General features: G+C 34.9%; 4 protein-coding genes and 1 pseudogene across 4 annotated transcripts; 1 reads left to right on the top strand and 4 right to left on the bottom strand.

Moving 5' to 3' along the window:
• Positions 1-2290: 2290 nt before the first annotated feature.
• LOC142634012 (transcription initiation factor TFIID subunit 13-like) lies at positions 2291-4676 on the bottom strand. Its single transcript, XM_075808278.1, has 4 exons — positions 4600-4676; positions 3353-3398; positions 3192-3266; positions 2291-2689 (listed from the first exon to the last, which is right to left on the bottom strand). The coding sequence occupies exons 1-4, from the start codon at positions 4674-4676 to the stop codon at positions 2555-2557; spliced, it is 333 nt and encodes a 110-aa protein (XP_075664393.1). The 3' UTR covers positions 2291-2554.
• Positions 4094-4202, top strand: LOC142622993 (U2 spliceosomal RNA; annotated as a pseudogene).
• Positions 4600-7449, bottom strand: LOC142644438 (pentatricopeptide repeat-containing protein At5g39680). The gene is made up of 2 exons (XM_075819057.1): positions 5038-7449; positions 4600-4933 (listed from the first exon to the last, which is right to left on the bottom strand). The coding sequence occupies exon 1, from the start codon at positions 7336-7338 to the stop codon at positions 5185-5187; it is 2154 nt and encodes a 717-aa protein (XP_075675172.1). The 5' UTR covers positions 7339-7449; the 3' UTR covers positions 4600-4933; positions 5038-5184.
• Positions 7450-8833: 1384 nt separating this feature from the next.
• On the bottom strand, positions 8834-13027 carry LOC142607194 (transcription initiation factor TFIID subunit 13-like). Its single transcript, XM_075778622.1, has 7 exons — positions 12909-13027; positions 12064-12142; positions 10818-10920; positions 10696-10733; positions 9859-9918; positions 9699-9773; positions 8834-9165 (listed from the first exon to the last, which is right to left on the bottom strand). Exons 3-7 carry the CDS (start codon positions 10918-10920, stop codon positions 9037-9039), a joined length of 405 nt encoding a protein of 134 aa, XP_075634737.1. The 5' UTR covers positions 12064-12142; positions 12909-13027; the 3' UTR covers positions 8834-9036.
• Positions 13028-14118: 1091 nt separating this feature from the next.
• LOC142621498 (cyclic dof factor 2-like) lies at positions 14119-17833 on the bottom strand. Its single transcript, XM_075794763.1, has 2 exons — positions 17408-17833; positions 14119-15828 (listed from the first exon to the last, which is right to left on the bottom strand). The coding sequence occupies exons 1-2, from the start codon at positions 17582-17584 to the stop codon at positions 14521-14523; spliced, it is 1485 nt and encodes a 494-aa protein (XP_075650878.1). The 5' UTR covers positions 17585-17833; the 3' UTR covers positions 14119-14520.
• Positions 17834-17937: the final 104 nt, after the last annotated feature.

The following is a 17937-nucleotide window of genomic DNA, read 5'->3' as shown; positions in this document are numbered from 1 at the left end:
CTCCCTACAGTTGCTCTTAAAAGTCAACTACCTCTAGCAATTGGACTAATAGAATAAAAAATAAAAAATTTATATTAGAATAAAATTAATTAATTATTATTCAGACTTCTAATGCATCGTGTAGATTCGAGAGCTTAGTTCAAAATAAGTTAGGCAGAAATCAATTAGTACTTTTGGTTTGTTTTCTCTCTTATAATAAGGAGTGGGAAAGGACAATTCGAATCGAAAATTTTCATTTGAAGAGAACTGAATAATATCATAGAACAATTAGCTAAAGAAATAGTCAATAGTAAATTAGCTAAAACAATTGAAATATATGGAACCACCAGTATTTTTTTCCCTATTTCTCAAGGACTAAATTATAAGTCTCCAAAACAAAATAGTTGTTGAAAATGCTACATGAAGAGCAACAAAGTTTTTTTGCTTCGTGTCTAAGAATATTTATAAAAACAATACTGACAGAGCTGATTTTTGTTGAAAATAGGGTAAAAATAAAGATTTTATTGGGGAAAGGTGATGGCTCAAGTTCTTATTGATGAATGTCTTAAGAGTAGAAGTGAAGAAATAGTAGATATTTAATTATGAAATGAAATACACAATCTTCGTATAAAACCTATCAGTATTTCATTGGTTAATAGGGTGTGCTTCTCTCAATAATTATTTGTACATATTTTGACTTTATTTTTAAAAATTAACAAAGCAGCCTATCATATTATTATTACTATTATTACATGATTATAATTAAAATTAATTCAGCTCCACAGCATAGTGAGTGCAAGTGGATCATGGGCAATATTTCAGTTAAATTACACTTCACGCACGTGAAAGTGTAAAGTATGCCATTATGTGCTCTCGAAAGGAAACACCACATGTCACCAATAAAACAAACAGAAGTGTGAGAAATTTTAATTTACAGTTGCCAAGGATCTTACTTCTTTTTGCCTTTCAATTTTTTTAATTTGGCTTGGGATAAACTCATTATAAAAAGGTTGAGATAAAGAAATGTTCATGTTGATAAGATTTTGCAATACGAATTTAAAATTAAAAAAATTGTAATTAGATAGCTATAATTGGGAGAAGATTTTGAATCTTAGACATATTCGTTAAAAATATCAAAAAATATTTTATTTTATTTTTTAAAATTTGATAGTTGAGTGTGAGTAGATTTAACAATTGGATATCTCTATTAGAGATACCAGAAAAAGGTAGGTGAACTGCAATCTCTTGACAAGAACCATAAATTGAATTATAAGCCTTTTATCGTATGAAGTACGAATCTAATGCAACCGTGTATGATTTTACGCGAGAATAAGTTAGGCCTTCTCCATCAATGTTAGGCCTTCTCCAACTAGCAAAAGTTAGACAAGACAAGTTGATATGTCTTTCTCTCTGTGCAAAGTGTAAGGTACCTTTCCTTACCCACTTTGTTTTGTTAATGGTTTTCAAATGAAGGTTTATTGGTTTTATTGATATTTAATGTTTATAGACGTGAGGTAAGAGGCAGTAATGGATCAGAGAATCATAAAGCACTAAAAACAGAATCAATCTTTTATGGAATGACACGGAAATGAGGAAGAGTTTAATAGGAAGCTTCATAGCAATTTTATGGATATGATTTTTTTTTTAATATATAAATTTTTTGTAACTTTTTTTTTTTTTTAAAGAGTTTTAACCTATGGCGTCCGCTCTTGATAATGTTTTTTATTATCAAACCAAGACACCAATCAATTTTTGATGTAGACGGAGGATTGAATCCCAGATCTCTTATTCAACTATCAAAGATTTTACCAATTGAGCTAACTAGAACCCACAAATTTTTTGTAACTTATTGAGGAGATAAGTTGTGATATTATTTTTATTGTACACCAATCACAACATGTGACATTATGAAACAAATTGTACTGTCATTAGATTTATTTAGAAGGCAAATGATTGCAAAGACATCAAATTTATTAGGGGTCAATTACAATATATCAACTTAATAAGTGGTAAAATATATTGTGCAAAACAAGTTGTGACATTAGATTTATTGAGAACATGAATGGTTTTCTTTGTAGTTACGAAGTATAAACACATGATTTTTTAGCTTTATGCTGCAAAGAAACTCGACATAATGTTAAAGCTCCCGTGCCAAATTGAGTTTTATCACCACTAAAGAGTGCAAGTTCTCTTGTTTTAATAGATGAATAGCATTCAAACAATAAAATTTTGGAGTCAAATCCTATAATAATAGGCAACAGTTTAGAAGATTGCAATAGATTATGCCAATTTTTTTTTTTAATTACTGGGGAGATGCATAACACATACAAAGAAGTAGAATTTTTTTTTTTAAAAGCAAAGATTAGAATTATTTAAGATTGATATATTTGGATGCTCAGACTATATTTTACCTAGATGATCATTCGCATGAAAATAGGTGTAGGAACATATCAGTTGTAGGGATTTCAAGACCATCTAGTATTGTGATCCAAATTAAAAATCTTATTGGCCGATCAAAACACTGGCATATTACTATATCTACGCTAGTTTTCTTCATCTGCCTCAAAAACCTTCCTCAGCTTCTCTTCATCTGACTCAAAACCTTCCTCGCTTGTTTCAGCTCCTCATTCATAGACAGCAACTCTGTACCACGGTTAAGTTTTGGCAAATCCTGCAGGATCAAAGTATAACATTGGCAGCAGTGTATATCCTGCATTTACAAAGCAAGAAAAGACCCAAAAAAAAAATGGGTTCAGACAACAAAGTCAGAGGATATCATTGATAATTTCATTTAAAGCCAATTTTATTTCTTGCTAAATAAATGAGAGATAAATGGGGTGGAGGAAGAAGTTTACTTTTCCCTTAAATAGTACTAAAATGGAACAAGGAAAGGAAAAGTATTGTGTTGTCATGTATGAATGTCATTGGCCAAGGCACACAATGTGAAAAGTATGTTGTACACTTGACTATGATAGTAAAGTGAGCTTGCAAAATAGCATGCCTTGACAACAATGGTAGCCATAAAGAACCTTGATGTCATTGATATATATATATTTTTTTAACTAGCTTCTAAAACAGAGAAATGAAGTTTATTGGTGAAAATGGTAAATAATTGAGGAACCTTGCGTATCAGATACAGGAAATCTTCAACTGATAGCTTTCCCCTCTTTGAAATGAAGTTCATTGGTGAAAATGGTAAATAATTGAGGAACCTTGCGTATCAGATACAGGAAATCTTCAACTGATAGCTTTCCCCTCTTCGATCTAATATCTTGGACTTTATGCACCTGCAGAATAGTCAAAGATGTTTACATAAGCCTACCATGACATTTTACTTTGAGAGTAAATTGTCGGTACCAAAAGAAGTACTTACCAAATCTGTGATATACTCCACAGCAATGTCCTCCACAAGTGCAACACTTTACTGCAGTACCTCGATATGGTCCTGTTTATTCTGCATAAATTGATTAACATGATCACAAACAAAATATAATCACACTTGTGTGTGTATATACATACACACACACACACACAAAGTATTGAAAGAAATAAATTAATAATAATAATAATAATAACAAAGAGAAAGACAGAAAAGTAACTCACGGCTAGCAAACTATACAATTCCTAAGCCCAAATGCTTAAACCACTAAAAAGAAGAGGAAAAATGAAGAAGACCTGTGCTACAAATTTATGCAGGACCCATCAACCATGTCCAAATCACACAAGATTCCAATCTATAAAAACAAAAAGATTGATGAGAGAGGGAGTATTTGAAATTGGAGTGAAAGACATAATATTCAACTCCAAAAAATGGGTCATAAAATTGGATGGAAATGCATAAAATGCAGAGAAATAAAATACATATATAAATCGATACAAAAAGTCTCCAAATTCATTCAAAGGCCAAAATTAATGAACGCTTTTAGCTTAGGAAAGCAGACACTACTGTTGGTTGGTTTATTTCATGTGCATCAAGTTGAACAAATTTCTTTCTCAAGTACTAAAAATCAAATTACAAAGCTGCAATTCAGTCAGTTCATATAACCCAATAAATATATTCAATACAATCATAAATATATTTTTTTTTTGATAAGGAAGAATGATATATAATTTCATACCTTTCTCGGCCTTTTGGCTAAGATCAAGTGGAGTATCTATTTTTATCAGTTTAATATAATCATAAATAATAATAATAATAATAATAATAATAATAAAAACTCCTGAAATCACCATCTTGTCCCAAAGAGATTGAGATTGAGGTTAACAATCTATCTACTTAAGTTCAAGGACCCAAATTGATGTTACATTCCCCCAAAACAGAACCAAAATCTACAAAATTCAACTACCCAATACCCCAATACAAACATCAACAACAACGCAAGATGTCAAAACAAAGAAAAAAACTTTATATTTTAAAAAAAAAAATTGAAACAATTTATATGGAAAAATAAATAGGAAGATAAATTGTACAAATGGGAAGAGAACCAGGGAGCTGAGAAAAAGATGAGAGTAGCAACAGAAGTGTATAAATAAAGCTTGGAAATCTGGGGGTTATACTTGAATCAACGAGAAATGCAATTGTGGTGGTTTACTTCTTAAGTTGGGTCTAAGCCTGTTTACCCAATGAAGATAGCACGGCTCTCTGGTCTCTGCAAGTGGCATTTGGATCGAATGGAGCTTGAGTCTCTTGGGGCCATACTTCTTTAAAAGGATTAACTGCACTTACATATTCCTCTGCTTTCCACTGCCCTTTCCTTAAATCCACACCTCTTTTCCCTTCCATTTTTCTCTCTTATCTCAAATTTGAAACATCTCTCAGAAACGCAGTGTTAATGTCCAGTGTTAAGCTAACCCTATAGTTCAGTGTTCAATTAATGTTTTTGCTTGACCTCGCCTCAAGGCTGTATCATCAAAATCAGGGTAACATAAACGGCCAATGCCGGATTTCCACAACCTGAAAGGTGAAAGCCCATTGAAAATAAATTTCTAAACATTAATAAAAATGAAAGAGTCACACAAACTTATACACCACTTGAATAACTAATCTAAATTACTTACATAAGGTCCCAGAGGCATGGGCCCCCACAGGCCGTGCTCAATATTCTTTGGCATGGAAGGGGGGGACATGGAGCTAATATCCTCTAGGTTCCATAACATGCAATTAGCTTCTCCAGTCATCCATATGACAAAAAGGTCATCAAAGTTTCACCAAAAATCTGCACAAGAACAGTTCCCATCGTGAAAATGATGAAAACGGTTTGCATCCCTAACAATTATCAACCTGTTTGTGACCTTTGAAATTAGTTTTACAGCTCTATGGCAATCATCACACATCCTAAGGTTCTTAATAACACGGATGGGTGCTCCTGTAGGTGTTTTCATGAGACCGTATGCTATAGCCAACTTCTCACTGTGATAACTAAGATAATCTTCTTTCTGCTCATCCTCTACATCATGCAATACTGCAGCAATATCTGGCACATACCCTAATGGTTTAATCTTGGCCAGTAATTCCCCAACCTTCTCATAGATCTGACTAGATTCTGGGTGTTTGTTGTCATCTGAAACAAAGACATGGGTAATATTCCTTATCTCTAACCAGCTGACCCCAGGTTCTTTCTTGACATTTCTTTCTCTCATCAATTTTCGGATCTTCACGACTCCATCCCATCTCCTTGCCTTGGCATACATATTTGATATCAGTATATATGTTCCCTCATCATGAGGATCCATCTGTAAGACAGTTTCTGCTATCCGTTTTCCTATACCATAATTCCGATGGACATGACAAGCATTTAGCAAAGTACGCCATGCAATGACATCCCACTTTACTGGTGTAGATATCATAAAATTCTCAGCTTCATCAAGTAGTCCAGCCCTGCTCAGAAGCCCAACAAAACATGTATAGTGCTCTAATCCAGGTTCAATGCCCATTTGTTTCATTAGTTGATTCAAATAATAGAATCCTTCTTGCACTAGACACGAATGTGCACAAGCAGATAGTACTCCAACAAAAGTTACATAGTTAGGACACACACCTGCTACCAACATGTCTTGAAACACAGTTAGAGCTTCTTTACCAAGCCCATGATGGGAATACCCACAGATCATTGCATTCCAGGTAATGGTCTCTCTAAATATCATATCTGAGAAAATCTTATTTGCTTCTTTAATGTTGCCGGTCTTGGAATACATAATTACCAAAGCATTCCCAACAATAACATGCTCCTTGAAACCTGATTTCTCAGCCCGGGCATGTAATAGATCTCCAAGTCCTAATGCAGACAAACCTGCACTGGATTTTAGCAAAACAGCATACGTATATTCATTTGGCATAATGTCTTCAATTTCCATTTTTGGAAATAGATTTAATGCTTCCTCAAAGTAACCATTTTGGAGGTATGCAGCCATGATTGACGTCCAAGAGACCACGTTTCTATTTTGCAAACAATCAAAAACTTTCTTTGCATACAGAATTTTACCACATTTCCCATACATATCAACCATTGCGCTACTAACAAAGACATCACATTCAAGGTCACTCTTCAACATTTGACCGTGAACTTGAAAACCTAACTTCAAATCTTTAAGACGAGCACAAAGGCCAAAAATGGCAACATAAGTGACATTATCCCATACCACACACTCAACCATCATCCTATCCAAAACTTCTAAAGCTTCCCTCAAATACTCCAGTTCTATAAGTTTATTGATGACTGAATTGTAAGAAAAAACATCATATCCAGGCACTGTATTCAAAACCCGCATAGCACCATCCACATCTGAACTCCTAGAATACATGCAAATCAGTGCATTCTTGACATATTGATGAAGCACCAACCCAGACTTCAGCACATACCCATGACATTGCTTGCCCTCTTCAACCCTCCCACTATCAGAACAAGAAGAAATAACAACAGCAAATACATATTCATTCGGACACAAACCATCCAACGAAACCATTTTCTTATATAGGCTAAGAACTTCAAAAGCTAACCCATTATGTAAATAACCTGACATCAACGCAGTCCACGAAACTACATTCCTTTCAGGCATTTCATCAAACAGTTGACGGGCAACAGATACTTCATCACATTTAACATAGAAATAGATCAACGAGTTAGTTTGGAACACCGGGTGGCCGTTTTTGGAGGGTTGATTGCTTGTGATCAACAAGGCATGGAGTATCTTTCCTAGTCTTAAGTTTTTAGTCTCAGCTGATATTTTCAAGAGCTTAATGGGGTCTACAAGAGAGGAAGGCTTGAGATTCGGTTTGAATAGAAATGGCGCGTACTTGAGAGGCCCCGTTGGCAGTTTTGGAGTGGACATTGATTTGGGTATGATTTTGCAAGGCAACATATGTCCTAATTCACATAGTTTCTAAAACAAATGGGGGCTGCTTATACCTCTATCTTTGTTTTACTACTAGTCTAAAATTATAACTTAGAAAAGAGTGTAAAGAAAAGAGATATTTCTCACCAAAGGAAACTGCAAGTATTGAGACAAAACTCCTCCAGCAACAAACCTCGGAGGAGAGAGGACCAAGATCTGTGGAGAGAGAAAAGGTGGCGTTGAGGAGAGCTCTGAGAGAGAGATTTTTAGGGTACTTTTTTTTTTAAAAGAAACGGTCGGATAGTTTTTTTTTTTTTTAACCCATGGGTTTGGCCATCCTATGTTTAATTATTACGTGCCAAAAGCAAGTTTTCATCACCCAAAAAAAAAAAAAAAAAAACCAAAAACAAACGAGTTTCAAGTAAAACTTATTTTAATCATGGTGAGAGAGTCACTATCAATAATTAAGGGTTTTTTTTTTAAATGTGTGATTAGTCACTTATGTATATTTTAATTTTATTATCAAACCTGAGTTTAAAAAAAAAGATGCTTTTTTAATGATGATAAAAATTCTTAATTCATGGGTTTGGAAGTTTTATCATGTATGGGGTAGGTGTTAAGAATCTCACAACGTTTGTCGCAAACAATCATTTGTTTTGATCATCGAAAAATAGAATTTATTAACGGTAGCTTTTGAGGTTTAAAGAATTTATCCAAACTCTAATTTTATGTATTTTTTCAAACTCAATTTTAACTTCATTTTGAATCTCGTGGTACTTGCACAAAACTCAAGTTTCGCAAAGTTGTGTTTCTCTTGAAACTCGAGTTTGGCAAAATCGAATTTCAAAAATCACAATAGGTTATATAACTAATTCCGAAAATGCGAATATTTGGCAACAAAAAGAGTCATCCTAGTAACTAGTATGTATATACCAATAGTGACAAAATACCTTTCATTTTTAAACTCTCAGACGTCAACAGAGAGAGAGAGAGAGAGAGAGAGAGAGAGAGAGATTGCTACTACTCGCCTCCCTCACCCTACGCCTATCACCAGAAGTAAGACCTCAAACTCATTCTCAAAAAAAGACCTCAAACTCAATCCTTTTTTTTGTTGTTGGGGGGGGGGGGGGGGAGAGAACGGGGAACCTTCGTAGTTCTTGGAATCCTAAAGTTGTTGCATGTAGCTTTTTTTTTCTTTTCTTTTTTTCACATGATAAAATTTTGGTTTTTAATAAATTTGTTTGTTTTCGATTTGTGGGTTTTGGAAAAGGATTTTTGGGTTTTCAAATTTTTTGGTAAAAAAGTTTCAAATTTGTGATTTAGAACAGCATTATCATCTTGCTCCGGACATTGTTTATGTGTGTTTTGGTATTTGCTGTTTTATATGCTCATGGAATGTAATTGCTTCATTCTTTAGCTATGATAATAGGCAACAGCTTGGAAGGTTGCAATAGATTATGCCAAATTTTTTTTTTCATTTACTAGGGAGATGCATAACACATACAAAGAACAATAAAAAAAATTTTGAAGGCAAAGATTAGAATGAATTAAGATTGATAAGATCATTATTTGGATGGTCCGACTATATTTACCTAAATGATCATTCACATAAAAATTGGTGTAGGAACATATCAGTTGTAGGGATTTCAAAACCATCTAGTATTGTGATCCAAAATTGAAAATCCTATTAGCCGATCCAAACACTGGCATTTTACTCTATCTACGCTAGTTTTCTTCATCTGCCTCAAAAACCTTCCTCAGCTTCTCTTCATCCGACTCAAAAACCTTTCTCGCTTGTTTCAGCTCCTCATTCATAGACAGCAACTCTGTACAGCGGTTAAGTTTTGGCAAATCCTGCAGGATAAAAGTATAACATTGGCATTTGTTTACCATGTACTGACTGATACTAATATATAACGAACTTAGAGCACGGAAATTTTGCAGCAGTGTATATCCCGCATTTACAAAGCAAAAAAAAAAAAAAAAAAAAAAAAAAAAAGAAGAAGAAGTAGAATTTCAGACAACAAAGTCAAGAGGATATCATTGATGATTCATTTAAAGCCAATTTAATTTCTAGCTAAAGAAAAGAGAGATAAATGGGTTGGAGGATGAAGTTAACTAAAGCATTTTTCCTTAAATGGTACTAAAATGGAACAAAGAAAGGAAAAGTTTTGTCATGTATGAATGTCATTGAACAAGGCACACAATTTGAGAAGTGTACTATAATGCAAACATGATAGTAAAGTGAGCTTGCAAAATAGCATGCCTTGATAACAATGGTAGCCATAAAGAACTTTGAGGTCAGTGATATTTTTATTTTCTTTTTAACTAGCTTCTCAAACAGAGAAACGAAGTTTATTGTTGAAAATGGTAAATAATTGAGAAACCTTGCGTATCAGATACAGGAAATCTTCAACTGATAGCTTCCCCCTCTTTGATCCAATATCTTGGGCTTTATGCACCTTCAGAAAAGTTTAAAATGTTGACATAAGCCTACCATGATATTTTACTTGAGATTAAATTGTTGATACCAAAAGAAGTACTTACCAAATCTGTGATATACTCCACAGCAATGTCCTCCACAAGTGCAACACTTTCTGGAAGCGGCTGAAAATGCAACAAAAAATATACAAAACCGCCTATAAGTTGGATACAATAAATCATCACACTTCTCATTCTTTGTAATTACAGAATTTCATGTCAATAATATTGCATGTAATACATAAAGACTTTCGTAATTTATTTATTGAAGTTAGCAAAAACAAGAAGAGGTTGGCACCTAAAACAGAAAAAGGTAGGGAACCTTTTTGTTCAATGAGGCATAGAAAAGAATAGAAGAATACCTTCAATAATCAAGTAGTGCATGAATGAGATGGACGCAATTGCACATAAAGCCTAATGTAGATGAGTTAATGTAGGTCTCTTCTAATGGTTTTAGTTCGTTGTGGACCCAATAATCCACAAGACACAGCTAAAAGCTTTGCTACGGGTATGTTACAAAATGTGATGAATCATGCAGGTCTTGTTTTCAATCTCACATGTAAACCTCCAAACTTGTAAAACCCAGTTTCATTATCTTACCTTATGTAATTTTGACTGTGATATTAACATTACCATGATTCTTGCCATTTGTTGTGGAAGTCTACTTGCCAAAATCAAGAGGCCAACTCTAAGCAATAAGCATATCAATATCTTAGTGGCAAAGATAACCATAGCAATTAAAATCAACCTCTGAGATGCTTCTGAGAGGTAATTATAAGAGATTTTGAAAAATATTGTGTTTTCACAAATTAATAAACTGATCATAAGTTAAGCTAATATAAATTACCAGTGTTGTTATATTCCAAAAGCACAAAACAAATACAAATAAACAGTGCTACTTACATTAGGACCATCTCCAAAACCATACATCATGTGCTGCACTGTAAAACCCAAAAAGAATATCAACGCATAAAATAAAATTGTGGCAATAAACCCAACAAAGCAAACCCATTTTAAATACTCACACTCTTTCTGAAAGATTCCACGTTTGCGCTTAAATGAAGTTTCTGAGGGCTGCGACAACCCAGCCTTCGATTTCGAGGAGGGTCCCGCAGAACTAGTGTTCATCTGTCACAATAATCAAATATCATTATAATCTATGATTAAGCACAATAATTTTTCAAAAAAAAAATAATCATGGTTTTAGCAAAACTCTAAGAATTAAAAATCCAACAAGTGAGATAATCAAACCTTTCTCAAGCTAATAAGCCCCAACAGAAATGTAATTGACACAAAATCTTCTTTATAGAAATTTCAGATACTTTTTAATGATTGAAACCATGGGATTTGAAGGAAGTAAGAGAGGTCTAGACTTCAGCAAAATATTAAGCAAAGTTTCATTCAGGAATGGAGTAATCCATAAAATAAAATACAAAATACAACATAATTCAAAGATGAATCGTGAATTGGTTCAATCAAAACTAATATGTCCTAATTTCAATGGTGCTACATACAGTATTGGATCAAACACAATAGATTACTGGCACGGAACTGGATTGACACATCTTATCTGGATGTGATACAAACATAGATTGGTGCGATACATAAAAATTATATAAAATGAACAGGTAGAGAGATACCAACTGGAAATATTCAAACTGATAAATCTGCATCAAAGGACAAATAATCTGTATGTCCAAGCATTAGTTGGAACCAACAACAGTAGTACTCTAAAGCACTGTCATTTTTTGTAATTCCATAATTGTGATGGGGGAGGAGGGATTTGAACTTGGATGTCATGGACATATCAGGAGGTGCCAACCAATTGAGCTACAAAGCTCTTGGCCTACTGCACTATCTTTCCTCCTAGTACACCATAAATAATAACGATGAAAAAGAATAATACAACCAAAATTCTCAACTTATTTAAATTCTTCCCATCATAATTTAACGTAACCCATGAATTAGTTCAATAGCCCAATCAAAGAATTAATTTATAAAAAAATTAAAAAAATTAAAAAAAAAATCATAAATCTCAATAATCCCACCAGATTTCAAACCCATCATGCAGCAAAACCTCACTAATAGACAATGCCACTCAAGGTCGCAACCAATACCCAATTTCCAATATCCAACAATCAAAGAATTATTTAAAAGAACAAACCTCCAGTGAAACTAAACAAGTAATTCGATTGAGAGGTAAACACAATTTCTCATTCATTTAAAAAAAAAAAAAGGTTCAAGTAGTTTGAGAAAAGCAATATATAATACCTCCGCTGGTCTAGAGTGTTGGTCAGTTGATTGAGGCAGTCCTACTTTACTGCAGTACCTCAATATGGTCCTGTTTATTCTGCATACATTAATTAACATGATCACAAACAATATATAATCACATTTGTTGTGTGTGTGTGTATACAAATTTATGCAAGCCCCGTCAACCACGTCCAAATCATACAAGATTCCAATCTATAAAATCAAAAAGATTGATGAGAGGGGGAAAGACATAATATGCAACTCCTTATAAAAAAAGGTCATAAAATTGGATGGAAATGCAGAGAATTAACATATAAATATATAAATCGATACAAAAAGTCGTCGAATTCATTTCAAAGGCCAAAATTAATATACCCTTTTAGCTTACAAAAGCAGACAGTAAAGCTGGTTGGTTTATTTCAAGTGCATCAAATTAAACAAGTTTCTCTCTCAAGTGCTAAAAATCCAATTACAAAGCTTCTATTTCAATTCAGTCAGTTCATATACCCTAGTAAATACATTCAAGATAACCATTAAAAAAAAAAAAAAAACTCCAAAAAAATCACCACCATGTCCCAAATAGTGATTGAGATTGAGGTTATTAATCAATTTATATATCTATCTTCAGTTCAAGTTCCTAATTTGATGTTACATTCAACTACCCAATACTCCAACACAAACATTGTCAAAACAAAGAGAAATTTTAGGAGGAAAAACAAATTGAAACAATTAATATGGACAAATAAATAGGAAGATGAATTGTACAAATGGGAACAAAACGAGACCCAAGTGTAGATAAAGCTTGGAAATTTGGGGGGTTTATACTTGAAGCAACGAGAAATGCAATGAGAGATATGACGTACCTGCTTCTACTGAAACGGCGTCGGAAAAGGAAGCCTGACAGACTGTAAGACTAAGGTCTAAGAGAGAGCGAGCGAAACATATGAGAGCGTCTGCGTAACTATGGGGGCTTTAAGGCGACGAAAATGATTTGGTCGCCATATTATTTATATAGGCTTTTTTTTTTTTTTTTCCCAACAAAGTTTAGTTACAAAAATTGAAAGTTTTGGTCAGTTTCAACTAGTTCAATTGGTAAAACCTCTGATGGTTGAATAAGAGATCTAGAGTTCAATCCTCCCCGCTTACATCAAAAATTGATTGATGTCTTAGTCTGATGATAGCACTTTATCAGGAGCAGACGAGCGGACGCTTTTTTATAAACAAAAACCGAAGCAAGGATTCGAACGAGGGATCATTGTGCATGCACATGAGATCCTTACCGCTAGGCCACCCCTCCTGGGGCACACTTCTTTATTTATATATATATATAGAGAGAGAGAAGGAAGTGTTAAGTTATGTGCCAAAATTGAATTTACCCAAGCTTGAGTCCTATGTAATTTTATTTTTAACTCAATTTTGAATTTTTTGCTTAACTTAAATTTGGTAAAATCGTGTTTCACTTGAAACTCAAGTTTGGTAAAATATAATTTTCAATAAGCTATATAACTAAATGTTGTTTGGTAGAAAGATTTAAATATAGTTTTTTTTTTTTTTTGCAAACTATAAAATGATGAGTTCCATGTTTGAATATATTATTTGGTTGATGTTCTTTAAATATAGATTTCAAAAAGACCGTAATAAACAAAACAACACTCTTTTTAGGCCAGTTTAAACTGTATTCTTGGATTTTAGACGTACACCGTCTTCAGTGAAATTGGATGCAATATTGATATCCTATAAATCAGGGAATGTAAATCCAAGACAACATTCTTTCACAACTTGCTGAGTTGAAAAGTTTTTTATTTATTTTTTCACAACTTGCTGAGTTGAAAAGTTTTTTATAGGAAAGTTTTTTTCACATGAGCCACATAGACACCACTTTATTATTTACAATTTTTTTTTAATGAGTGACCACTTTATTATCTAACTTTTAACAACTTGTCACCTAGTAGTTGTGAACAAAATTATGAGAAAAGTAGTCTCTAAACTTATTGTCACGAGCATACGCACTTCGCAAGTCAAGGTAGACTTAATTTAAGAACGCACCAAAAGATGGAAATCTCTAAATGTATAGAAGGACAAGAAGTTCCATTTGAATTCAATTCCCAAATTTATTTATGTACATCTGGGATTTTTGGTGCACACCTTGTTCTAGCGCTCACTATTTGATATAGAAATATGTACACGAACTCAGCAAACCATCTAACATAAAGCAAAAAGCACCTATTCATACTAGCACATGATATCAGTTCCTACTTTGGCTAAACTGGGTATCTTCTCCTAAAATGGAGATGCCAGGATAATCCTCCTCCGCTCTGCCTCAGTTGGACTGGTTTCATACTTTTAGAAAAGAGGCTGGCAAACTCAAAATGATCCCATGGCATACACCATTGATGGCAATTTGAATGGACCAGTTGAAAACCGCCAAGTCTGCTTGCAACACTGTAAACTGATTACAAAATATAAGCTACCTATTTATGAGCTCTCATGGAAGTTGAGTGACCTAGACAATGCGGCTGGATTGGCTTGTAAGACCGGTGAGGTTTCGGCTACATGATTCTTTTCATCAGTCTTTGATTGGAATGCCTTAAAGAGTCCTCCCCCACTAATTGTGTCAGCCTTGTCATTCTTTATCCCCAATGTTGCCCATATAGAGCTTCTTGCAGCTTCACCTGGATCATCAATCCTCAAAGTCTTTGGAATCCAAAGGCATCTCTCAGCATTGTTTTCTTTTTGTGGTTCCTCATCCCCAGAGTTGCTCGACTTGAGACTGTTCTCATCTCTTGAGTGTTTTCCCAAGGTTGGAGAGTTGGGACCAGAGCTCGGGGCTGTATGGTTTGGAGATGTTGGCTGGGGAAGCCATGGGATGCTCCAAGTGCCTGGTACAGTACAACCCCAATAAGCTGCAGCAGGGTAGAAGGGCATCGGAAAGCCTGGAGAGCAGAAAGCAGGTGGTGGTACAGGGGAGCTCCACTGAGCTGAATGCCATGGATAAGGCCAAGGAGCCCCAGGAAAGCATGGTATTTGAGGTGTGAAACCCTGACAATTCCGCATCACTTGCTCTTGTGACCCAATTTTGCCAGGCTCATCCTTTGGTTTCGAACTTGCAACTGAAGCTCCATTTGAACGATCATCCCCATTTTCTCCACCTCCATAAGGAACTGGAATCCTTAGTTCTTCAGGTTTATGAATTCCATTTGGTGTGCAGTTCCTCATTGTTTTATCAGCAAGGTTCAACACAGAAGCCATTGATTCACAGAGGGGTGCGTCTGAGCCAAATGTAAGGACAGTGCCATTGGATTTCAAAGAAGGATGGTGGACTCCATTTGGAAGATCAGCTCGAGCATTCTGGAGAGCTTCAGAGACAGTTATGTGACGGTAGTGAGAAGCAGAATTCTTGTTTTTGCGTCGACCAGCACCCACAGGCACATTCCTCATGGTCCCACCAGCTGTCCAGTATCTCTGGCAGTTCTTGCAGAAATGCCGGGGTTGGTTGACATTGTAATTGTTGTAGTAACAGAACTTGGTATCCATGCTATTACAGCGGGGGCATGGCAGTATCTTGTCTGGTTTCTTTAGGGTTTTTTCCTGTGAATTACTAGATTCACTATGTTCTTCTTCAGTCTTTGAGGCTTTTAATGTAGCACTCTCCTTCTCAACCGAGGGTGTTTTAGGGTTCTCACTTATTCCTGAGGCTCCATCTGGATTTGTCGACTCTTCTGAAGACACAGGTAGGCCTCCATCTTCCTTTTTATTTGCAGTTGGTTTTTCTCCCATTGTATCCTGAATTGAACAAAATTTCCATTGAGAAACACAATTTCAAATATAAATTGATGGCAGATATAAATATTCCACTACAGTGAAAACCATATTCAGGGAAACTTCATAAAAATAAAATCATAGACCAGATTTCACTTAAATCTTTTCAGCATTCAATGATATTAACCAGTTGAACAAAAACCAATTAACTCACAAAAACTAGTAAAAGTACTTCAACATGTAAGAACCAAAGTTCCATAGTTGCAATACAAAAGAACATGCCAGCAAAAGTATATATAGAACCACCTCTTTGAGGGACCAATGACAAGACTCTAACTCATCTCAGTCACCCAACAAAGGCTCATTTGCTTGGGGTCAGAGATATCTAGAATGTTCAGATTCAAGTGTTCCTAAGGCTTACTTTATTGCAAAGGTACGTATGATAAGTCATGATAACCCAATCTGTTGTAATAGGCTGATTTAGGAGTGATTGTCATAAGATTTAAACTGAAAACTGTCTCTCTCTCTCTTCTCTTTTCTATGAATTCTAGGTAACCAAATGGAGAATAAAATAAAATAAGTCAAAATTGGTAAGGAAGAATAAGCAACAAAATTGGTAATAACTCTCTTGAAGATACTATGGCAAGTATGTTCGTACTCGCATAAGCACTATGAGTTACTGAAAAAGGCTATTAAAACAAGGCAATGCCAAACTCGACTGGCACCTCCTTGCTTTTCCAACAGAGACAACCAATGTTCAAATCCACAGCCCCCCCCCCCCCCCTCCCACATTGTGACTATTGAACTTAGTTATTTATTTATTTTTAAAGTACAAATAAACACAGGTATGCCACCTTGAAGAAATTATTCCACAAAAAATAGCAACTCCATATCCAGACTATAGATTCCTCTTGATCTCAAAATTCGAAAATTCCTCACAAAACGCAAGGATCTCATTTGGAAACAGCATTGTTCACAAACAAAAGTTAACCAGAGAATATGATCACAAAGAAGAATTACATATTTTTTTAACTTTATATAATAAAAGAAAATCCAAGATTTGCCAAAAAATAATCTAGCCCCTCACCCTCAGCTATCAAAACTCATGTTGCAAATCTAATTGTCTCCACCAAAAGATGTAAAACCATAGATGAAATCTAACAAGATGCCAAATCCAAAATCCAGTAACCAAAATGGACAACCTTAACAAAACGACCAAAGTTCCTAAGCTAATCTAAACGCTATTACACCGCCAATCTCCAAAACCAATCAAAATGAACCTAAACTACCTCAAGCAAATCCATCATAACGAGCTCATTTTTTATCAAAAACGAATCAAAACACACCCCAAAAATCCAAACTTTAAACACTGAAGCTAAAGAATCAAACTAAACCCCAATTCAAAAGCTCACGAACACATCATTAACAACCAAAAATAAAAAATAAAATTAGCCCACCATAACCAAGTCAATCAAGCAAAAAGCTTCCAAACTAAGACCGACCCATTATTTATCTCCACCTTGAAAATAATGGGTCGCTCTCAAAATCCAAAATTTCTTCAGCTCACACATCCAAATCCAAATCTCCCAAATCACATACATACCTTCTCAGCCGAAGAGCTACTCGAAGAAGCACGGTCTTGATCGATATTATCATCCACCAGAGGACCCGAACACGCAGATGGAGCTCCGGAACATTCGCCCGAACCGTTTGCCTGAACCTCCGGCACCGGGATCGTTTTCCCGAACAGCTTTATCGCCGGGTCTTTAGCTTCCGACATTTCTCTGTCTCTGTTTTCTCTGTTTTTTTTTTTTTTTTTTTTTGAAACACTTTTTAGAAAGAGAAACAAAATCAAAGAGAGATCTGACACGTTGTGGTGTAAGAGAGAGAGAGAGTGCTGTGGCGTCGTGGTATCGTCGATTGTACGTTGTTTTTTGTGTTATGTGTTTGTGTTTGTGTGTTTTTGGTTTTGCTTTGTTTGATAGATGAGAGAGAGAGAGAGAGAGAGAGAATAGATGATGAGGAGCCCAAATGGGCAGGTGGGGGTGACACGTCAACAATATAGAGAGGGAGAGAGAGAGAGAAAGTGTAAGAGAGAGAAAGTGAATTCTGAGCCACAAGTTTGGTTTGTGG

The sequence above is a fragment of the Castanea sativa genome, chromosome 1, assembly GCF_040712315.1.
Source record: "Castanea sativa cultivar Marrone di Chiusa Pesio chromosome 1, ASM4071231v1".
Lineage (NCBI taxonomy): Eukaryota > Viridiplantae > Streptophyta > Magnoliopsida > Fagales > Fagaceae > Castanea > Castanea sativa.
Note: the sequence above shows the minus strand (reverse complement) of the source record. Positions and strands in the feature narration are given on the sequence as shown.